Genomic DNA, 25,583 nt, shown 5'->3' with positions numbered 1-25,583 from the left:
CAGTACCCCTGGACATATATGGCAGTACTTCTGGACTTACACAGCAGTACCACGGGACTTATATGGCAGTACCACTGGACTTATACAGCATTACCACTGGACTGGACTTATATGGCAGTGCCACTGAATCTATATGGCAGTACCACTGGACTTATATGGCAGTTCCCCTGAACTTGTACGGCTGCACTACTGGACTGGACTTATACGGCAGTACCACTGGACTTATATGGCAGTACCACTGGACTTATATGGCAGTACCACTGGACTTATATGGCAGTACCACTGGACTTATGGCAGCACAGGACAACACCACAGGATGTATGGCAGCACAGAACACCACCACTGGGCTTATGGCAGCACAGGACACCACCACTGGACTGATGCAGCACAGGACACCACTCTTTCTCTAGACTGGACTTATACAGCAGCACTGGACTTATGACAGCACAGGACACCACCACTGCACTGATGCAGCACAGGACACCACTCTTTCTCTAGACTGGACTTATACAGCAGCACTGGACTTATGACAGCACAGGACACCACCACTGGACTGATGCAGCACAGGACACCACTCTTTCTCTAGACTGGACTTATACAGCAGCACTGGACTTATGGCAGCACAGGACACCACCACTGGACTTATGGCAGCACAGGACACCACCACTGGACTGATGGCAGCACAGGACACCACTCTTTCTCTAGACTGGACTTATACAGCAGCACTGGACTTATGGCAGCACAGGACACCACCACTGTGACTGGACTGATGCAGCACAAGACACCACCATTGGACTGATGCAGCACAAGACAGCACTGGAATGACACATAAGAGCAGGTCGCCACCCAATGCACCATGCCACTTTCCCACACAGACACTGAGGAGGCACATCCTCTCGCTACACTCTCCAGGACTGGAGTGAAAATGGCGGCAACGCGCAGCTCCTTATATGGATTTCAAAACCCATGAGAATCCGACAGCGGAATGATGACGTTTTGCCTCGTTCTGGTTTCTAAGTCTGGTGGGAAAACCTGATCTGGACTTCGATCCGGGCTCGGGATGTGGTGTTTGGTATGGTTTCGTTCTCAAAGAACCGATCCCGCTCAGCTCTACTCTTTACCACCATCAGTGACGGCATCTACAGCGTCACTTCTGACACACATCCATATTCACCACCACTAACAGTCACCAAATATCCCAATATACATACAGCAAATACATGTTTGTGTTATTAGACATAAGTCTGGGTAATATAATATAGACAGGACAGAACTGTATTCTTGACCTGATTCAAAGATTTTCAGTAAAGGCGCAGCAGCTGTGTCTTTATATGCAGTGACTGTGATAAAATATGCATTGGGGAGAAGGAAACATTTGGGGAGACAGAGAGATCCCACAGATGGCCATAGTAGAGCATATATAACATACATTCATATAATCAAAGCATGCACATACTGTACCTGCCTACTCTCCTGATTATGATGTTATTGCAGGTACAAAATTGGGAGGTCTGCCATGTCTGTTTTTACCTATGGGTTACAGGACTGCAGTCCCCCAGTTAAAATCTGCCACCTTAATCCACTGTCAGTGAAGAGCCAGATACAGTCCATGAGACTGCACAGGCTTCGCTGTAACTGGCAGTGACTTCCTATTGGAAGTCCTACCAGCCAGTCACAGACACACAGTCATTCCCACTGGGAGGTGTTTCCTCCCTCTAAGACTGCCAGACTTGGCTGCAAAAGGCAGAGAGCTGGCTTCCTGTTGGAAGTCCGCTCCCTGCCTCATCAGCCCTAGCCAACGTCTATGGACTGCAGCTGGCGCAGTCCATAGAAGCTGTGGTTTTTCACATGTGAAGTGCCGTTGCTGCTACTGCACATGCGCTGGGTCCTGGCATCTGTGAAATACATAGTGCAGGTTCCGGGACCCAGGCAACAGTGGCATCTAGAAAGTGGTGGAGACCCGGAGAATCGCCTGCGGCAGCCCTTCTCTTTCAGTGAGTTGGAGTCACCACTGGAGCTATGTGTGTAGAGGGGTGTGTGTGTAGAGGAGTGCATGTGGGTGAGAGGCGGCACACATGGGGAGACAGATGGAGGAATATAAAGATGTAAAGCAGAAACTACCTATACTACAAGCTGGGAAGGAGGTAAGTCATCTCTGGGCAGTCTGCTCTCTCCTTTTCTGCTCTGGGTTCTACCTATACTACAAGCTGGGAAGGAGGTAAGTCATCTCTGGGCAGTCTGCACTCTCCTCTTCTGCTCTGGGTTCTACCTATACTACAAGCTGGGAAGGAGGTAAGTCATCTCTGGGCAGTCTGCACTCTCCTCTTCTGCTCTGGGTTCTACCTATACTACAAGCTGGGAAGGAGGTAAGGCATCTCTGGCAGTCTGCACTCTCCTCTTCTGCTCTGGGTTCTACCTATACTACAAGCTGGGAAGGAGGTAAGTCATCTCAGGCAGTCTGCACTCTCCTCTTCTGCTCTGGGTTCATGTCAGTATTGCTGAATGGAGACAGTTGAACCTGGTACATGTAGCAGTAACATGATACATATTAGTCACCATTGGCCTGATTAATGTAATCTCTTGTTATCACCGCTGTATGCAGAGAGGACCAGTAACCAGTGTAACACTGTGATCAGCTAAATGTGCCACTAATACTCACCCAGTCCCAGGCATTGCTGGCTCTCAGTCTTTAGGATAAGTTGCCACATGCTGCCTTCTCTCTGACTAGCAATAGTAAGCAGATACGCTTTGCTTTAACTACAAATGTAGTCATGCTCATCTGGCCTGCAGTTTGCCATATTTGCAGCAATCTGTGATCTATAAGTGTCCCCGTGTCTAGGATGCGCGTGTACATCTAAGGATATGCAACCATAGGAATGCATGGGCAGTGTACTGAGTAGCAGCTTGGCATACTAAGTGCTTTGGCATGGTGCATGTGCCTGTGCAGCCAATCCACAGGCTGGATGAGCATGGTAACATATGTAGCAACAGGAAGTGACAAGCACTGGATGGAGCTTTTCTATGGACTGTACCTGTAGACCTCCCTAATTATACAGCTTACAATATCACAGGTCAATACACACTCACCTGTCATGGTTCTGACATAATTCTCCGATGTTCAAGTAACCTGTCCTGCGACTTACCTCAGCCTCCTGTCCTAACTGGCAGGATATCCTGCAGTATCCCCAGAGTGTCACTCAGCCTTGCTTCAAAATTCTATACAGATATGCCCTTGTTCACTGACTCCAGTATCTGCTGAGCTTACAAGTTTCAAAGCTGCAATACCTTCAGTCTGAGCAAGAGACTGTTACTAATTGCTGAGTCTCTGTGCAGGCTGATTATTCACCTGTGAGTTCTTTTGAGCAGATGATCACAGACCAACTACTAAGTGTCTGTGTGCTTGTCTGCAAAGATCATGCAGGCTCTCCTGCTCTCAGTTCTACAGTACCTGCTGCTGTCCTCACTGCATGCGGTTCTCTCCAGTGTGTGCCCTGTGGAGTTTCAACCATCCCTTGTTATTGGGTGCTGTCACAATTCCTGTGTGGTTATTCTCCAGATACGCCAATCTGAGAATGCTGCCCGTGACACCTTACTGATTACCTCAGCACGTGTGGTAAATCCACATGGTAACTCCCACCAGCAGAAGTACCGGTCGCTGCGCCAGTCAGGCCAAGCGACCATGAGGGACCACGCCCAGGGTGAGCTTCTGCTCCCACCCGCACACAAAATCATTAATACATTTAAAAAAAATGAGCCTCTCGAGGTTTTGGGTGTGGAAACACAAATTCCTGAACTAAAATTAAGATTTTCAATCCAAGTCAAAACTTCAAAGTTTATTGTTACAGAAAAAAAGGTTACAAGAATATAATAGTTTTAATAGTCACACAAGTAATTACAATCTCAAGAAATAAAAATAAGTGAGGAAAACGGGCCAACGCTCAGATCACCTGTAGAATCAAATGCTTGATGAGTGAGATCTCTTTGTATATCCTAGACATTATACACTCCATTCTTTAACTGGATGCCACCTCAATATAATGACAATTTGCAGCAAGAGTTTATCATATTTAACACATACTGCAGCTCATCCATCCTGGGATTCCTTCAACCCTCCCAAAACCAGCATGAGTTGAGTCTCAGCTTTTACTGGGCATCTGGGCTCTTCTAGCAGGGGCTGATGCTCTTATCTCTTATTGCATGTTTGATGCTTAGAGAGCTGGTCAGGTAATGTGCCTGACCTGGGTGTTTCATCTTTATGGCTTTCTTTACAGCTGTATTATGAGGCCTTTGTAAATATTCTGAACCGTTCTTAAAATAAGAAAGGAAGGAAGTTAGCCAGTGTCTCTTTACTAGGCTGCAGGGTGGACCACTGTGGTGTTTATACACAGCTTCATGTCTCATGCACAGGATCTTAGTGCTAATTAGCATCTTGTCTCTGAAGTTCTGTGGCTATAATGAAATACCAGAAGATAAATTAAGTTTCTACCATTCATCATGCAAAGACATTTAACTGGTATAATACATTGGTACATCGAAACATCAATCATAATAATACAAATTTTAATAATGCCCAGTCCGTTATAAGCCTGGGCACTACAGGTGTCACCATGACACTTGCAGTAACCTGATCTCCACCCCGCCCAACTGCAAGCCTCAGTCCGGTCAGATGACTCACTGTCCAATCACTGACCGGCAAGGGGGATAACTGCTGGGAGATCTAGCAAATGACTCAGAACAACACTGCTGTCTCAGCTCCAGACTCCTGAGTTCAGTATCTGTTCCAGAAGCTCTGCTTTGCTCTTCAGTAATACATGTTTTGTTCCAGCACTGTGATTCCAGCAAACTACAAACTCTATCCAATCTGCTAATTAAGTGTGCTGCTGACATCTGTTCCCAAGTCAGTTTCCAGACTGACTCCAGTTCCAGTCCTCACCAGTTCCAGTCCAGTTCAAGTATCAGTAAATTTCCAGATGGACTCAGGATCCAGTTCTCAGGGGTTCCAGTCTGGTCTAAGTGCTAGTCAGTTCCTAAGCTGACTCCAGTTCCAGTTCTCACCAGTTCCAATCCGAATCAAGTATCAGTAAGTTTCCAGATGGACTCCAGATCCAGTCCTCATGAGTTCCAGTATGGTCTAAGTGCTAGTCAGTTCATAACCTGACTCCAGTTCCAGTCCTCACAGATTCCAGTCCGGTTCAAGTAACAGTCAGTTCCTAAATTGACTCAAGTTCCAGTTTCCACCAGTTCCAGTCTGGTTTAAGTCAGATCCTATTGTCTTCTGTTCAAGAAGTCACCTGTTCCAGTTCAGCCAAGACTAACCCAATTCCAGTATTTCCATGAGTACATAATAAAGACTTTCTGATTTATATTTCTTACTGAGGGGTCATTCAGAGATGGTCACAGATTTTGCTATCACTACTCATGTGCTGGCGGCCAACAAGAAAAGAGCACAGAGTTTGGCCACACAGATACACACATAGTCACACATACAGAGTCTCAGTCTCTAACTGACACAAATTCATCCACATAGGATCATACATAAAGTGTCACACAATTTTGTATTTATCTTGTGACAAATAAGAGTAGTTGTATAGGAGTAAATGCAACTCTGGAGCCCTTATTACATCTATTGCAGACCAGTTTCATGTAGCCCCCCCCCCCCATTGCTCAACACTCATCCTCTCCTGCCCTGCTTATCTTCAGTGTAGTTTAGCTTATTATTTGAATATAAACTGCTTTGTAGTCAGAAATCATTAGAACATAAAGCCTTTAAAGGGTCCAGTACAGGATGCAGTTGCCCTATTGCTCCTATGAACATCCCATCTCAATCAAACCATAATACTCCTCAGCAGTGGTGCAAGTACAAAACATTTCTTAGAGGTACTGTGTGCCACAAAAATGTGTGTGGCCAATGAAAATGGGGCATGTCAACATGACACACAGCCCATTTCTCATCACTCTGAGAACATTCTTTTCCATTCGATATGCATCTTACCTACATGGTGGTTTCTAACAAAGGTCAACCTCTGAAGAAATATATACTCACTGGTCAAACACAGTCTTCAGTTGGTATTCACTATTCATGTAAGAAATCACATTGTCCGGAAGATGCCTGCTTGTGTAAGAATATAACCAAAGTCATTGTCATACAACAGAGTTTCAACCAGACTTATGCCACCTGTGTCACCTTCCACTGCCTGCATCTCCCAGCCACACCATTATCTTTCCGCCTGCATCTCCAATATACACCATCATCTATCTCCCCCCTGCATCTCTCAGCCACACCATCATCTCCCCCCGGCATCTCTCAACCACACCATCATCTCCCCACAATATCTCTCAGCCACACCATCATCTCCCTTTATCATCTCTCAGCCAAATCGTCATCTCCCCCAGCATCTCTCAGCCACACCGTCATCACCCCCAACATCTCTCAGCCACACTGTCATTTCATTCATTATCTCTCAGCCATAACATCATCTCACCCAGCATCTCTCAACCACACTGTCATCTCCCCAGCATCTCTCAGCCACACTGTCATCTCCCCCCAGCGTCTCTCAGCCACACCATCATCTTCCCCCTGCTACTCTCAGCCTGCCCCCTTCCAATCTGTCTCTCAGCCTGCCCCCATTAATTCTGTGTCTCTCAGCCTCCCCCCATTCACTCAGCATCTCTCAGCTTGACCCCCTCTTTTACTCTGTCTCCCAACATGAGTCCCTCCTCCTTCACTGTCTTTCAGCCTGCATCCCCCCTCCTTCACTCTGTGTCTCTCTGCCTGCATCTCCCCTCTTTTACTCTGTGTCTCTCAGCATGCATCCCCCCTCTTTCACTCAGTATCTCTCAGCCTGCATCCCCTATCCTTCACTCTGTGTCTCTCAGCCTGCACCCCCCCCTCTTTCACTCTGTGTCTCTCAACCTGCACCCCCCCTCCTTCACTCTGTGACTCTCAGCCTGTGCCTCAGGGTTGGAAATGAAGAGCCAACCCCACACTCCGTATGTGTATATGTCCTATACACAGACAGAGTTATACACTCACTGCACCTTGCTTGTGAGGAGGGGGACCTAACCATTTGCATTAATCACCCCTAGCCCCAGACAGGCATTGTCACTGTTTCCAGTTTGCCTGCCTGCCAGGCCAGCAAGGAGGAGATGTGGCTGCAAACCGAATATAAGGATCAGGGGCAGATCCAGACTGAAATGACAGGGGGACACCATGATTTGCACTTAGTGGGAGAATTGCAGAGAGAGCCTGTGCTGATGAAACTATGGCCAGGTGTGGGGTGGCTTACAAGCTACCAATGGCACATAACACACCACCAATTTATGTGGCAATATACTGTATGGTACATGGATGTTACATGATCAGAAATACTCTACGTTCATAGCAACACACATCACGTAATGCTAACCTCACACACGGCTACTGTAACTACACGCATTATAACTTTATTGTGGCCACACTGTGTATTTATAATTTAGCAATTATTACATATGTTATTAAATATGCCTGCTCAAAACAGCTACACTGCACTGGGAAATAGTATGGGGCTGGTTAGTGTGGGTTGAGTTGCAGAGTGCCTCATACCTCCTTACCTTTTACCTGGAAGTGCATGGGTGGCCTAAGAGAGCAGTGGCCCCTGTGCTGCTGCTGGTACTTTCCTCCTCTGGGTGATTTGCATTACAGGCACATGTTGTAGTGAGGGCTGCCTCTCTGGAACGGGGTGTGACCCAGAGATTGCCCGCTATACCTACATCCAAAGGGCATGTGAGAGGGCAAGGACTGGCCGCTTCTGGCAGCCCATACCCTGGCATGTGTGTGTTCTCCCATATCCCCAGGCTGTTAGTAATGGAGGAAGCGCGGGGCCCCTGGGGCAATGCATCGGCAGGTGATTAAGAACCTCCCTTGGCTCCCTATTCCGCCGCTGGACAGGTTGTAAAATAACACCCTCCCCCCGCTGAATCTGCCACTGAGAAGGATGCACAAAGCCAGCCAGCCCACAGGGTCCTTAGCGTTACAGTTGCAGGAGCGTGATTATGTGACCTTCACGCTCCCAGCAGCCCGAAAATAGAGGAGGAGCCACCGAGCAAGTCCTTGGTGCTCGTTGGCAGAAATGAACAGATCTAGCTGCTAACAGTGGCTATACAGTGACCGGGGGTGTGAGCTGGTGTACCATCAGCCAGATTCTTAGTGGTAAGCCATACCTGAGTGTACCGCCACACTAACACAACTGCTCCTCAGTGAATCAAATACTATAACTGATGAAAATTTTTTGGTAGAAGCACATCAATATTTCCAGTGAATTGGATGTTTTATTTAGAATTTTAAGATGGATATTCTATAATTGTTTTATGTTGAAAAATGTATTGGCCACACAGATAATATGCTATTTTTATTACATTTTAGACAGTGAGACCTGCCATAGATGTTCCAATGAAGAGTGGTCGGATGAGAGAAGAGTGAGATGTGTTCCCAAAAAATATGACTTTCTGACATATGAACAGGACATTGTGGGGAAAATATCTACAGTAACAGCTTTATCTTTCTCTGCTATAACATTGTTTATATTAGGGATTTTTATTTATTACTGGAACACTCCAATTGTGAAAGCCAATAACCGGGCTATGAGCTTCATTCTCCTAGTCTCAATCTTGCTGAGCTTCCTCTGTGTGTTCTTGTTCCTCGGTCAGCCGGTGGATATAACCTGCAGGCTGAGACAGATGTCATTTGGAATACTCTTCTCCACAGCTGTCTCTTCTGTACTGGCCAAGACCATCACTGTCTGCATTGCTTTCAAAGCCACCAAACCCAGTCCCTGGAGGAAGTGGGTCACACTCAAAGTGTCTAATTATGTGGTCATTGTTTGCTCTTCTGTCCAAGTTCTGATCTGTAGTGTCTGGCTGTCTGTTTCTCCTCCCTACCAGGAGCATGACCATCACTCATATAAGGGAATGATCATCATTCAGTGCAATGAGGGGTCAGTGATTGGGTTATACTCTATGTTGGGTTACATGGGGATCTTGGCCACTGTGAGCTTTGTTCTGGCTTTCATGGTGAGGACATTACCAGACAGCTATAATGAGGCCAAGTACATCACCTTCAGCATGCTTGTGTTCTGCAGTGTCTGGATTGCAATGATCCCAGCCTATCTGAGCACCAAAGGGAAATATGCAGTGGCTGTGGAGATATTCGCTATACTGGCCTCATGTGCTGGAGTTCTGGGCTGTATATTTTTCCCAAAGCTCGTTATTCTACTTTTCAGAACTGACTTGAACTCCAGGAAAATGATGCTGGGAAAGACCAAACCATAAGAAATATATATACACTAGCGTGCCAAAGTCTTTGGCCAAGGAAAATAATAATAAATAAAGAAGTAATGTAGTGATGTAATAAAAATATATTATATTTATTCAAAATAATGTTTCACATGATATTGTACCTTAACATTATCAAAATAATTTATAATTTTATAGTATAACATACAGTACATTTCAGATTAAATTGGCTTTCATCAGTGTGTCCTCCTTTGGTATATTTTCCTGCTAAACATAATTTGGTCATTCTAGTCGCCAACTTTTCTAAAGTTTTAAAAGTTACAGTATGCCTTTCCAGGGCTCGGACAAAGTTATGGTTGTTATTATTATTATTATTATTATTATTATTGATTTTAACACTATAAAAAGGAAATTAATATTTAAAAAAGGAAGACATAATATTCAATTAATAAATATATATTATCTAAAAACATTATTGAACAAAAATAATTAACATACATACCAGATTATTAATAACCAGCTCTAAATGCTGTACATAAGCATATCAATAAACTATTGAGACTGCAGTGAAAATGAAATGTTCTTGTGTTTACAAGTAATATGATAAAATAACTACAGTATAATACATTTGAAATAAAGTCCAAAAGTCTTGTTCTAATCATGATAATGATTTTAGGGAGCAACCAAAGTTTATATTCATCAAGAAAAAGTAATATGAGTAAACATAACCTTTGACCAGACTTGTGCATGCTAGCGTGTATAAATATATATATACTATATATATATATATATATATATATACACATACAATATTCAGAGGGTGCACAACTATTAACTCAATGTATTAAAAACCAGCGTGATCCAAAGAACAATGATTTTAATAAAACAATAAATGAAAATCATACAATTGTACAATAATTTATAAGTACATTGTTTGTTTGCACAGAAACATAGTACTTCATAAATATTTTCATAAAACCCAACGCGTTTCTTCCCTTATGGACTTCATCAGGGGTACGGATCGTAGCTGGTGATGTAGATGGAGGAAAATGAGAGAGAACAAAAGAGTAGAAGAAGAGAACATCAATTGGTATCACATAACACATTTCTTTTTAACATTTCAATTAAACATTTTTTTTTAACAGCAATGGAAGAGCACAAATAATCATTCTGTTATTGAGCAAATGGAATCCAAAAGATGAAAAACTACTACAGTTCAGAAGATAACAATCATGTATGAAGAGAATCTCCAACCCTTCAGAAGACATTAGAAATGAGACATTGCGAAAAAATAGATTTTCTCTATGATCATAATGATGATTATAATTCTGTCGATGTGGTTTGTAAGGGTAACTACTTACTATGGATATAATTTAAGATGATCCCCTATGACCATATGAAATTCTCACTCTAGATTAGGATATTGTGAAGTAGACAATTCTGAGAAGAAAAGAAATCTTATTCAATTTGCGATCTAATTTGAACCTAAACAAAATATATAATGAATAGTAAAATTTGTCACTCACATTAGATTTGGAAGACTTCTCTTGTTGAAAATCAGAAGTCTTTTTAGATTAGGTATAGTGAAAGTATCTAAGGGAAATGAATATATCTATATGAAGATCTATTTACTTTGTAATTTGACCATCTTTTATTATATATCATAATACTCACATCTTAATTCTAGGAATGACAATAACAGATTATGAATTGTCTTCCAAGATTAAGGAAATACCGGAAAATATCTAAATAAATTAAATAAAAACTGGATAAGCTGGTATTCCAAATTTAAACTATATCAAAGGTTATAATGACAACTTACTTTTAATAAAACCAAGTCAATTACACCAAACAAAAAGTCCAGAGGGATAGGTAATATCCAACTGAAAAATTAAGTATAGGTTTATATTAATTAAATAGAAATGGAAGAAGTACTTTAGAATTAGGAGTCAATGGTAATTACTTACAATACAGAATTCTGGACCTGTATGGCTACCTCCTCTCCTGAATGTCAAGTGAACTGGAGAGTGAGGATCTAGTCTATTTATACCCATATAGGTGTTACCTCGCTTCCTTTGACCTACTGATTGGTCTATGAGAATTAATGGAATAAATGGATACTGCACTAATAATAATAAAGTCTACCATTCAAATACAGGTTAAAATTAATTCATAAGTAAAGGGAGTCATCAAAGAATAAGTCATATAGTTTATTTCCAAAGGAACGGTTCACTTCCGCCATGCATTCCACCTGCCGCATGGTGGAACGCATGGACTTCTGCCGCAATGTTCCACTGCCTATTATGGTGGTGGGCAAACTGTACTGGGCACTAGATTTATTAAAACACAGAAGGAAGTTATCTTAGAGATATGCGCAAAAAAGAAACAGCTTTAACGTATATAATTCCCCTAAAGGGTGTCACCACACCCAGACAAGACACAATAAAACAATTTTAACTGGAAAAAATACTCGTATAAGCGTTTAAAAGAGGAGAAATGGATTATACATTCCTTTTATATCCACAATGATGTTCTTTATTTCTCTCACTTCAGTGTCGAGGTAGCAATTAACTCCACTCAGGTCCCAATGCATGAAAAACAGAAAAAACACAAAATGTGTAGAATTGTTTAAAGTCTATTCTGATATATATAGCCCGCAGAACCCGTGAGAGGAGAAACTCAGAGAATCTGGGGTTCGTACCACGACTCACAATGGAGTATTCTACACCGTGCACGTAACAGGTTCTTTATCCCAAACCTCGTGTGCCCTTCACCAAAGGATCCCGGACCCACACTGGTGTCTTCCAAGATATATTTTAGGTGGTGGTCTCACATAGGGCAATTATCCAACGTGTTTTTGAAAAGATGCGTACCCAACTCACTTGAGAGGGAGGTGGGGACAAGCCTCAAAAGGTATCTTTACTTGAACCCAACTTGCTCCTTCTATTCCTCCCGAAGTGCTTAATCCTCATGAGTATGTGGGAAAGAGAATTTGACATACAATGTGTAGCGTTGTTTTATGACCGTATATCATTCATCCCTCAAAAAATCCCACTCAGAAAATTGGAGGAAGTGTGTGGAGCGTACCCAACTCACAGTGTTTGTTCCCACCACGTGTATAAAACGGTTTCTTTACTGTGGAACCCAGTGTGACATCCACTAAATGTATATGGGAGGTGTGCGTACCCAACTCACTTGTGAACAAGATATTTGCAATCCTAATAAAGGTTTCTTTTATCTTGTTAAAGATGATGCGTACCCTTACTCACACATGTGAATGGAGATATCCCTCTTATCTGGGTTTCTTTTCCTCTGTGGGTTCCACTGTTATGATCCCCAAGTATACAAGATCCGACCATTAACCATATGTAATGTCCCTTTCCAAGGAAACCAATCCACAATGGTTGAAAAAAAGTCTCTTTATAATTTGTTATTATTTTTAAAAAGTATTGGTATACATCCCATAAAAATACACTCAATACAGACGTCCAGATAATAAAAAAAACAGTGTTCCAAACATTAAGATATTTCAAAAATAAAAACGGTTCCCCAAGAAGGAAAGATAAGCCACCATCCGGACAAAGGGGAAGTCCGGACCCCCAAATGTATAGACGGTGATAACAATACCTTCTGGTCCCCGGAATAGATAAAAAGATGTTCCAAAGTCACAGTACCAAGATCTGTCAACGCGTTTCGGCTCTTTATGGAGCCTTTGTCAAGACATATTGGCACTGTGCACACAAATGGTATTTAACTGGTAGGTGACCAATCATATCAAACCAGGAAGTGACCTTCTAATTGATTTTCACCCCTTCAGATTTAATAATAACCCCACTATTGGCTCATCATATTATTGTACAATAGCCAATGAACATGTCCCACATATAAATCTCTTAAAAAACATACAGTTGAAAGAGTTATTCCAGAGAGTTCCCCGTTGACCCGGAAGTAAAAACATATAAAGACTTCCGGTATCGCCAATATAATGGTTCAAACCACTTTAACATATAACTTTTCATATGGAGTCACCCCCATATACAAGCCATGATTCAAGTGTTTGGATGATTAGTTTTTTAAATGTTAAAAGGCTCCGGATGGTGTGGAACGATTAGTGCGTTCCATCCCCGTCCGAGTGCGGGTCATAGCGTACTTCCTGTGACTCGCGTCACTTCCGGCTATACCGGAAGTGCGCGTCCGTATTTGCCGGCACCCAGGATACCCGCTGCGGAGAGAATGTGAAGGAACCAGGACATCCTGTCCTTATCTTCTATACAAAAAGGGGAAAGGAAGTTTCAATAATGTGAAACTCCACCCAGCTCCACATTATTGACATCTAGAGCAGTCCAATCACTTGAATCCATGTACTACATCTATTACGCCAGTGAAAAACATTATTTCTCTCAAAAAATTAAACCTAACATACACAAAATGATATAATTTCACATTTTTTCCACAACACATTGGACATTGATAATGAAACAGGTGCCCATAATACGGTCCATGAAGTCTCTCCCATATTTTAAGTCCATTTCCAGGATCATAAGATTCAGATGATTCATAATGGATTTTAATACAAAGTCATACCTGAAAATAAACTGAAAAACTGTACATCAGAATGACATTTGAACATCAACACCCACATCACCATCTATTTTACAGAAACCACTTGAGCTCAAAATCCTTATTGAGCCCGTGAGGATGGAGGGTTTGATACTGATGGATGTATTTCATTTCAGTTTTGGCTAACATTATAGCCACATTCCCCCCTCTTATATTACTCTTAACCTGCCGAATGCCCATGAAACTTTCTAGATGATTCAAAGAGCAATCGTGACATGTAATTCAAAAAAACGTCATTTACACCATCCAGTGCTCATGCAACAAATTTTATATTGGAAGGACTTCAAGGCCTCTGAAAGTTCGTTTAGGGGAGCACTTGAGAAATATTAAAAAAGGCCTTGAGACACACGCCCTGTCATTACATTTTAAGGAAGTTCACGATTGCTCTTTGAATCATCTAGAAAGTTTAATGGGCATTCGGCAGGTTAAGAGTAATATAAGAGGGGGGAATGTGGCTATAATGTTAGCCAAAGCTGAAATGAAATACATCCATCATTATCAAACCCTCCATCCTCACGGGCTCAATAAGGATTTCGAGCTCAAGTGGTTTCTGTAAAATAGATGGTGATGCGGGTGTTGATGTTCAAATGTCATTCTGATGTACATTTTTTCAGTTTATTTTCAGGTATGACTTTGTATTAAAATCCATTATGAATCATCTGAATCTTATGATCCTGGAAATGGACTTAAAATATGGGAGAGACTTCATGGACCGTATTATGGACACCTGTTTCATTATCAATGTCCAATGTGTTGTGGAAAAAATGTGAAATTATATGATTTTGTGTATGTTAGGTTTAATTTTTTGAGAGAAATAATGTTTTTCACTGGCGTAATAGATGTAGTACATGGATTCAAGTGATTGGACTGCTCTAGATGTCAATAATGTGGAGCTGGGTGGAGTTTCACATTATTGACACTTCCTTTCCCCTTTTTGTATAGAAGATAAGGACAGGATGTCCTGGTTCCTTCACATTCTCTCCGCAGCGGGTATCCTGGGCGCCGGCAAATACGGACGCGCACTTCCGGTATAGCCGGAAGTGATGCGAGTTACAGGAAGTACGCTATGACCCGCACTCGGACGGGGATGGAACGCACTAATCGTTCCACACCATCCGGAGCCTTTTAACATTTAAAAAACTAATCATCCAAACACTTGAATCATGGCTTGTATATGGGGGTGACTCCATATGAAAAGTTATATGTTAAAGCGGTTTGAACCATTATATTGGCGATACCGGAAGTCTTTATATGTTTTTACTTCCGGGTCAACGGGGAACTCTCTGGAATAACTCTTTCAACTGTATGTTTTTTAAGAGATTTATATGTGGGACATGTTCATTGGCTATTGTACAATAATATGATGAGCCAATAGTGGGGTTATTATTAAATCTGAAGGGGTGAAAACCAATTAGAAGGTCACTTCCTGGTTTGATATGATTGGTCACCTACCAGTTAAATACCATTTGTGTGCACAGTGCCAATATGTCTTGACAAAGGCTCCATAAAGAGCCAAAACGCGTTGACAGATCTTGGTACTGTGACTTTGGAACATCTTTTTATCTATTCCGGGGACCAGAAGGTATTGTTATCACCGTCTATACATTTGGGGGTCCGGACTTCCCCTTTGTCCGGATGGTGGCTTATCTTTCCTTCTTCGGGAACCGTTTTTATTTTTGAAATATCTTAATGTTTGGAACACTGTTTTGTTTATTATCTGGACGTCTGTATTGAGTGTATTTTTATGGGATGTGTACCAATACTTTTTAAAAATAATAACAAATTATAAAGAGACTTTTTTTCAACCATTGTGGATTGGTTTCCTTGGAAAGGGACATTACATATGGTTAATGGTCGGATCTTGCATACTTGGGGATCATAACAGTGGAACCCACAGAGGAAAAGAAACCCAGATAAGAGGGATATCTCCATTCACATGTGTGAGTAAGGGTACGCATCATCTTTAACAAGATAAAAGAAACCTTTATTAGGATTGCAAATATCTTGTTCACAAGTGAGTTGGGTACGCACACCTCCCATATACATTTAGTGGATGTCACACTGGGTTCCACAGTAAAGAAACCGTTTTATACACATGGTGGGAACAAACACTGTGAGTTGGGTACGCTCCACACACTTCCTCCAATTTTCTGAGTGGGATTTTTTGAGGGATGAATGATATACGGTCATAAAACAACGCTACACATTGTATGTCAAATTCTCTTTCCCACATACTCATGAGGATTAAGCACTTCGGGAGGAATAGAAGGAGCAAGTTGGGTTCAAGTAAAGATACCTTTTGAGGCTTGTCCCCACCTCCCTCTCAAGTGAGTTGGGTACGCATCTTTTCAAAAACACGTTGGATAATTGCCCTATGTGAGACCACCACCTAAAATATATCTTGGAAGATACCAGTGTGGGTCCGGGATCCTTTGGTGAAGGGCACACGAGGTTTGGGATAAAGAACCTGTTACGTGCACGGTGTAGAATACTCCATTGTGAGTCGTGGTATGAACCCCAGATTCTCTGAGTTTCTCCTCTCACGGGTTCTGCGGGCTATATATATCAGAATAGACTTTAAACAATTCTACACATTTTGTGTTTTTTCTGTTTTTCATGCATTGGGACCTGAGTGGAGTTAATTGCTACCTCGATACTGAAGTGAGAGAAATAAAGAACATCATTGTGGATATAAAAGGAATGTATAATCCATTTCTCCTCTTTTAAAAGCTTATACGAGTATTTTTTCCCGTTAAAATTTTTTACTAGATTTATTAAGCCCAGAGAGGTAAAACTCTGATCCAGGATATCTAGGTGTCCCGACTGGCGAAAAACCTCTCCTCCCGTGACGCATACCCATGCGTTCCATCCATATTAGAGATGGAATGCAATGCGTCACTTCCGCGACGCGGACCCGTGCATTCCATCCATTCCAGAGATGGAATGCAACGCGTCACTTCCTGGCTTCTCTGTGCGTTCCACCGGTACGAATGGTGGAGCGCACCAGGCATGTTTGAGTGATACCAATGCACTCAGAGATAGGCTTCACTACAAATAATGTGTGTCGCAGTGAACCCCACTTTCTGTAGGGAAACGGTGTGGTTCTTTAGACCACATAAAATTTGTATTTAAACAGAAGGGTTAATCCCACATTAGAGAGGTAAATAACAGTTTAATATATGAACCTACTAATGACCAAGAGTAGAACAATGTTTTCTCAATGTCTTTACAAATACTAGATTATTAACAGTTTAAAATATAACACACATAGATCCTATATGCACAGAATGAAAGTTGTGAATTAACATATATTGGGTATCCAAGGATTCCCATATACCAAGAATTGTTCAGCACTTAAAGCAGTATTAAGGTGACACACATATCACATTATCACAGGATGTTATTATAAATGATATACTTAAGGAAGTAAAACTTCTCTTAGCAACCTAGGAAGGAGACTGTATCAATACTTTCATTGCGACCAATCGGATATAAAGTATTCAATGTGTAAATCCAATATGACTCTCGTTTCGCTAATAATAAATCTCTGTCTCCTCCTCTTTTATCAGGTTTAATATGTTCTAATACTGTGAAAGTTAATCCAGTCACATCTGCTTTATGTACTTCCGCAAAATGCCTAGGTAAACCATGTGACATCATTTTATTTTTTATATTCCTTAAATGTTCTTGAACTCTAATTTTCAGCTTGCGTTTAGTCTTACCCACATAAGAAAGACCGCATGGGCAATTTATTTTATAGATGACATATTCTGTGGTACAGGTGACCCGATCTTTTAATACATGAAATCTACCATTATCCAATTTCAGTTTGACAGTGGCCCTTTGCATATATTTGCTACAGATACACTGAGTGCAAGGAAAACATCCCCATTTGTTGCCCAGAAAAAGATCGTTTGATGGATTTGAGAGCTTCTCTATTTTAAGGCTGCTTGGTGCTATTAGGCTTTTTAAGTTCCAAGCTTTTTTATAGACTAACCGGGGTTTATCAGGCAATGTGGGGCCTAAAATAGGATCTTTCTGTAGTATGCTCCAACGCTTTGTCATTATTTACTTTATTTTATTAGCATCTTTACTATACTGGGTAACAAATGGTCTGGCTTGATTCGTGCTACAAGAAATAGTAGAAGATTTTTCTCTTATCAGTTCTATCCTTGATCTTTTCGAGGCTTTCAGCCTAGCTTCATTCAAGAAGCTGGCATCATAACCTCTTTCTATAAATCTATTGTACAAAATGATAGATTGTTCCCAATAGCTGTTGATGTCGCTACAATTTTTTCTAATCCTAACAAATTGGGAGTAGGGTACTCCACTTTTCCAAACTGGATGATGTCAGCTATCATTTGGGATGTAACTGTTCGCATCTACAGATTTAAAATAGTTCTTCGTGGTCACTCCTCCTAAACTGCACCCATTTAATTCCAAATCCAGATACTCTATAGTGGTGGGATCGGTCTAAAAAGTGAACTTAAGGTTGTATTCGTTCGTATTTAGATGAACCATAAAGTTTCAATACTTTTCAGATCCCCCTGCCATATAAATAGCAGATCATCAATATATCTTTTATATAGTTTTATATTCACCTTTTCAAATTCAGTATCATACACAAATTTATTTTCCCACTCTCCCATCAGCAGGTTGGCATATGATGTGGCAACCTTAGTCCCCATCGCAGTGCCCTGTTTCTGTAGGAGGTAGGTACCATTGAATTCGAAAAAGTTATATTCTAGGATGAACCTAATACAGTCAATAATGAATGTGACCTCTAACTGTGTGTTCTTCGGGTCACTTTCAAGGACATGCCTAACTGCTTCTATTCCCCTATCATGGGGGATAGAGCAATAGAGGGCTTGTACGTCCACCATTAGCCATCTGTTATTAGTGGACCAATCATAGTTATCAACGAGTCTCAGAAGGCTAGTAGAGTCTTTAAGGTGGGATTTATTTGACAAAACATAGGGCTGTAACTTTAAATCGATATAGTGTGAGACGTTAGACGTTAAAGAATTTATTCCTGCAATAATTGAACGTCCCGGTGGGAGTTCTCGATTTCTGAGTACTTTAGGTATTTGGTAGAATATAGGCATAATGGGAATCTTCTTATAAAGATAATCAAACTCTTCTTTGCAAATTAAGCTTATTGTTTATAGGACTATTCAGGAGTTTATACAATGAATCCTGGAACTCTACAGTAGGATCTTTAGCAAGTTTAATATAGGTTGATTCATCATCCAATATGTTATATGATTCCATCAAGTATAATGATCTATCTTGAAGGACTACCGCACCCCCCTTGTCAGCGGATTTGATTATTATATTTGGGTCCTTCACTAATTTCTTGATGGCATTCTTTTCTAACGGATTAATATTGTTATTATATTTACTATCAAAGTTTTTATTTTCCTAAAGTCATCTCTAATGGACTCGTAAAATATATCAATGTGACTCCCACGGTACTCTACAGGTTAGAACTTAGAATGGAGAGAGACAAGAGGCTTTTCTTTAGGCTCGTACGATAATTTAGGAGCAGGATTTTTTAGGAAGTGTCTCTTTACTGTTAGATTTCTTACGTATCTATTTAGATCTATAAAAAGATTAAACTTGTCTATACCCTCATTTGGTGCAAATTTCAGACCCTTAGTTAGTACCGACTTCTCGGCTGTAGAAAGTTCTTTCGCTGATAGGTTAATAATTCCTGTTTTGGATGTGGCAGATGAGCTTTTATTTTCTTGGGGGTATGTTCTACTACCTCTAGTGCCTCTTCCTCTTCTTCTTCCTCTCGATAACCTCTTTTTATACCTTGTGGTATACCGCTCTTTGCTGTCTTTACTTGTTTCTGTTTCATTCGAGAGTATGTAATTGTTCGCTCCCCCAAAAATGCTGGTTTTGTTCAGACATATGGGGTAAGTATCCCCGTTCAGTCCTTTAAGGGGAGAGGGATCTTAAATGATCAAATTTATTATAGTGTGATGGTATATTTTCCGGTATTTCCTTAATCTTGGAAGACAATTCATATTCCGTTATTGTCATTCCTAGAAATGAGATGTGAGTATTATGATATATAATAATAGTAATGGTCAAATTACAAAGTAAATAGATCTTCATATAGATATATTAATTTCCCTTAGATACTTTCACTATACCTAATCTAAAAAGACTTCTGATTTTCAACAAGAGAAGTCTTCTAAATCTAATGTGAGTGACAAATGTTACTATTCATTATATATTTTGTTTAGGTTCAAATTAGATCGTAAATTGAATAAGATTTCATTTCTTTTCAGAATTGTCTACTACACAATATCCTAATGTACAGTGAGAATTTCATATGGTTGTAGGGGATCGTCTTAAATTATATCCATAGTAAGTAGTTACCGTTACAAACCACATCGACAGAATTATAATCATCATTATGATCATAGAGAATATCTCTTTTTTCTCAATGTCTCATTTCTAATGTCTTGTGAAGGGTTGGAGATTCTCTTCATAAATGATTGTTATCTTATGAACTGTAGTAGTTTTTCATCTTTTGGATTCCATTTGCTCAATAACAGAATGATTATTTGTGCTGTTAAAAAAAAATTGTTTAATTGAAATGTTAAAAAGAAATGTGTTATGTGATACCAATTGATGTTCTCTTCTTCTGCTATTTTGTTCTCTCTCACTTTCCTCCATCTACATCACCAGCTACGATCCGTACCCCTGATGAAGTCCATAACGGACGAAACGCATTGGGGTTTATGAAAATATTTATGAAATACTATGTTTCTGTACAAACAATTGTAGAAAAAAAAGAGAAAAGATACTACTTCACCAGCGCCTGCCCCGTATATAACGGGGTAATCCACCTCTTACTCTCCGACAAGCTCTCCTGATGAGGAGTGTTCGTATCAATGGGTTTACCGGAAAATAGAGGAAAAGGCAAAGAATAGTGTGATAACGTAAAAACAAGCACTTTAATTAACACATCATTCTAAAAACATGTAGATTCCAATATGGAAGAAATAACTGGTCAATGACACAGCATGTGTCAACAGTGGACAGAAACATTCACATTAAAAAAATCCACCCTCAAGAGAGGAACGGAAGCAATGGCTGATTACCGGTTCCTGGTGAACTGATATGCATCAGTTCTAAAGCGCATATAGATCTCGGTAGTCTCTCCCAGCTGCAGCAGGGGAATCTCCCGGTCTCAGTATTCTCCAGGCGCCAGTTCAGTCCATAGACATCAGTATCAGCATGTGGGGGAAAAGGCAAAGTACCCACGCGTTCCGACCCGCCCCGGGTCTTTCTCAAGGTCTGCTGCCAAAAGTAGAATGCCTCACTGGCTCCAAAAGTCCTGCTTATATCCTCACCCTCCGGATTTCATTGGTCCCAGCACAGCTGATCCCTATACAATCAATTACCTATGTGTCCATGATCACTGTGTGCTAAGACCAGTTCCGTCTCTGTGTATCACGCTGCCATAGCAACTCCAATCGGCAAGTTCTTACACTGGTCATGTGACCATGGTCACGTGTTCGTCCCTTCCCGTCATCACGCACCAGCGTATGTCGTCTGCTCCTGTGGCGTCCGGCCGTTGCCATCACAACCTGAGTCCCATTCAGCCGGATGTAGACGTACATTGTGCAGAGTGACTCGTTCTCAGAGGCCGATCACGTGACCGTCACAATCATCACTGTTCCGCCCCTCCTAACATTTATTGTTGTCATGGAAACCCTCTTAAGGTCATAGGAGAGTTATACTATGTATTTTCCACATATATATCAATTGGTGGAGATCGATTCGATGTTATATCGTATCTAATAAAAGAATAAAGGAATTACTAACATATAAGAAACTGTGACGAGGTGATAATAAATATAGCACATACCAATAAACAAACCCTCCACCATGTATAGAGTAGGGAGATGGGTGTTTTTACAGGTAAGTAAGAGAGCAGGGTACAGCGTTCAAAAAAGGGGGGGACCTTTATCAGACTAATGGTGACTTAGAAATGGTCCTAATTTTGTGGTTAGGAGAACCACAAACCTTAAATGCAGTTGTATATGTACAAGTAGTACGTTACAAATTACAGATGGACATTGCCCAAAATCCACCAGAAGTAAGGGGTGTGATGGAAAATAGGGCACTGCCCCTTTGTAGATATATTTACGGGGTGGAGAGATAAGAATAATCCCTACATGGGTCGATGTTACAATAAGGAGGGGGGGGGGGAGGGACTAAAGGAACCATTTTATTTCAAATTCCAAATTCAGTCCTCCTGGCTGAAGGGTACCCAGTTCATAGATCATCTTCATCTCAGCTTTAGCTAGTTGTTGTGCTGAGTCCCGCCTTCGCCAGTGTCCCTTCACCCATTTTAGGCCTATGAATCTTTTTATTGCTTTAGTAGAGCAGTCATGATGTTTCCTGAAGTGATCTGAGAGAGCGTGTGTCTCTAGACCTCTTTTGATGTTTCTTATGTGCTCCCCCCATCGCACTTTTAGCTGTCTAGAGGTCCTCCCAATGTAGAAAAGATTACAATCGCACTCTATCGCATAAATGGCATTTTTTGTGTTGCAAGTAATGAAGTCTCTGATCTCAGATCTCTTCCCATTAATGGAGACTTCACTTGTTTTGCTTTGATCTTTTACTTCCCTACATGCAACACAATTCATACACCGGTGGAATCCTTTTGTTTTGATTCCTAGTCGTGTAGTTGGTGGTAATGCACTACGAACAAGGCTATTACCCAAATTGGGTGCTTTCCTATACACACATTTGACTCTCTGTGGAAGCTGTGATCCCAAAACCGGGTCCTTCTGTAGGATCCCCCAATGTTTCTTAAGAATTTTTTCAATGGTTTTTGATTGGTCACTGAAGGTGGTTACAAAGGCCCACTGGTAGTCCCCCTGATTCTCGTTCGGTTGTGGTTCCACATTTTTACTCAAAAGGAGGTTCCTCTCAATCTCATGGACCTCCTTCGTGGCTTCTACAACCTTCTCCCTTTTGTATCCACAGGATATGAACTTGGTTTGCATTTCCTTGGCTTGTTCAGAGAACACTTCCCTGGTTGAACAGTTTCTCCTAACCCTCTTCAATTGACCCACCGGTATCGTTTGTAACCAGGTGGGGTGGTGACAACTGCTCGCATTAATGTAACTGCATGAATCCGTGGGTTTCACATAGTTTTTGGTGTGAATGTGATTCCCTTCTGTATAAATAGTTAGATCTAAAAAATTTATACTTGTCTTACTCTTAGTAAAGGTAAGTTCGATATTCAACGTGTTCTGGTTCAGGTGCATACAGAACTCATGCAGGGATGTCTCATCTCCCTGCCAGACAAAAAGGACATCATCTATGTATCGGGACCATGACACCAAGCTCGCCCCAAGCTGATGACCACTCCAGACATGTTCTGCCTCCCAACATCCCATAAAGATGTTGGCATAGCTCGGGGCGAACTTGGTGCCCATGGCGGTCCCGACTTTTTGTAAATAGAAATCGTCCTTAAAGGCAAAGTAATTGTTTTGGAGTGTAAACATCACACCCTCTATGATGAATTCTTGTAGCCCTTCATTTAGTGTACTTTCCTGCAAATACTTCCGTATTGCTTTTATACCATCTTTATGGTCTATGATGGTGTACAGAGACCGTACGTCGGCCGTCACCAAGATATATTCCTCCTTCCATTCGAACCCCTCCAAAAGTCTCAACACATCCGAGGTGTCCTTTAGATGTGATTTGTTTGAGAGGACCAAGGGTTGGAGGTAGTAGTCAATAAATTCTGACAAACCTGCTGTCACAGAATCAATCCCGGATACTATAGGTCTCCCCGGGGGGTTGTTAAGGTCTTTATGAACCTTGGGGAGCACATATAGCACTGGGATTACAGGTTCTTGGTTAATCAGGAATTTCTGTTCCTTTTCGCTGATGACTTCCCTCATCCTATATTTATCTATGAGAGTTTTCATTTTCTCCATAATCGTGTTTGTGGGATCACAACGTAGTTTATGATAGGTGGTCCTATCGTCCAGCTGACGCATTACCTCCGCCTCGTATTTGTCCCTGTCCATTAGGACCACCCCCCCACCTTTGTCGGTGGGTTTAATTATTATATCTGAGAGATCTCTCAGATTTTTTAGAGCTTGTCTTTCCATATATGTGAGGTTCGATTTTTTGTTTTTTATCTCAATTTTATTCAAATCATCATGTACTAAGGAGGAGAAAGTTTCCAAGAAATTGCCCTTCATATATGAAGGGTAGAAAATTGACTTGGGTTTAAATGGGGTTGACTCTGCCTGTTCTGTTGGTTCAGGTGCGCCTGTCTCCTTACTTAGGAAGAATTTTTTAACAGTCAACTTCCTAATATACCTTTGCAAGTCAACAAAAGTGGAGAATTTGTTTATTGTATTGGAAGGGGCGAATTTCAGGCCCTTTTCCAGTACAGCAATCTCTCCCTTTGTGAGGAGGTGGGAGCTCAGGTTAAAAATTTTCACTTTACCTTTCTCCAATGATTCCTCCTTTTCTATTGCAACCTTTTGCCTTCTATTTTTTGCTCTTTTTTTCCGCTTGTACATTTTCCTCCGTAAGTAGTCTTTATTACTTCTTTTGGGGCCACCTCCCCTTTTGCCCCGTTTTTTATTGGCCGTTATCTGTACCAATTTCTGTCCCTGCCCCTCTCTAAAAAAGGAGACCGGACCTGGTTTCCCTCATTTTGTAGGGTATGGAATCTATTCCGTATACCTAGTTCTTGTTCATGGGTCTCTTGTGTAGAGTTCCCTTTACCATTCACCTTTCTTTGTTTCCATTGTGAATATGGTTCCCTCCTATATGGTGCAGAATTGAAATTATCCGTTCTCCTAATACCATGGTAATGTGTTGTATTTAAATCTCTATCTGTGTATGACGGTGTCCTTTCTCTATATCTCCATTGTGGTATTTTGTTCTTTTTAGCAACACCTTCCCCATTTATCCCGTACTCTAATGGAATGGGTTTCTTTTTAGCTGGTTGTTTTTTCTTTAATATGGAGTTATGTGTAGTCATTACCTTATTTGGATCTGGTTCCCTGTTTTCTTTATTTTCCATTTCATTTGACTGGATTTTGTCTCTATTAAATTTCTTTATTTTACGATCCACTATGATTTTTTCATTTTTTCCCATGTTGATTTCTATCCTTTTTTCCAAATCTTTATATTCCTTTGTGTCTATAAAGGGTAGAGTCAATTCTCTAAAGGTTTTGATCTCTTCTTCTAGTTTGCCCATTTCTTCTCTTCTGTCTTGAATAATAAGAGACATGAGGTTGAATGAACAGTCTCTCAGTATAGTTTCCCATTTACTTTTGAAACTGTCACTCGCAGTGGTGAAGGAGGCAGTTTTAGTGATGAGGAGTCCCTTAGGGATCATCTGGTGGGAGACGTACTTCTCCAGAGTCACCGTCTCCCACCAGACCCTATTTTCCCTTAGCATTACGTTCTCCAGTTTTCTCATAACGCTTTCTAAATCCTCATCCACCACAGGGGTATATTCCCCATCCCCCTTAAAGGCTTTCTCTAGAACAGTTTTCCTATTTTCTCTGTAATTAAACATATTTGCAGCACTACAGGGACTAAACAATGGAAAATACAAGTCACGTTGAGAAGCAGTTTAGAATAGTACCCAACAGTGCGCACAGGCAGCTAGTCAGTGCAGTATCTTA

At 41.1% G+C, this 25,583-nt stretch overlaps 1 protein-coding gene across 1 annotated transcript in view; it reads left to right on the top strand.

The window, feature by feature from the left end:
- The window catches only part of LOC135052577 (vomeronasal type-2 receptor 26-like), an 81,336-nt gene extending 72,030 nt beyond the window's left edge, over positions 1-9,306 (top strand). Inside the window, exon 7 of the mRNA XM_063957440.1 lies at positions 8,402-9,306. Within this exon, the coding sequence (XP_063813510.1) occupies positions 8,402-9,306 (905 nt within the window). The remainder of the gene's footprint in view (positions 1-8,401) is intronic.
- Positions 9,307-25,583: the final 16,277 nt, after the last annotated feature.

Source organism: Pseudophryne corroboree, chromosome 1 (assembly GCF_028390025.1).
Source record: "Pseudophryne corroboree isolate aPseCor3 chromosome 1, aPseCor3.hap2, whole genome shotgun sequence".
Lineage (NCBI taxonomy): Eukaryota > Metazoa > Chordata > Amphibia > Anura > Myobatrachidae > Pseudophryne > Pseudophryne corroboree.
The sequence above is the reverse complement of the archived record's forward strand: the minus strand, read 5'-3'. Positions and strand labels throughout refer to the sequence as shown.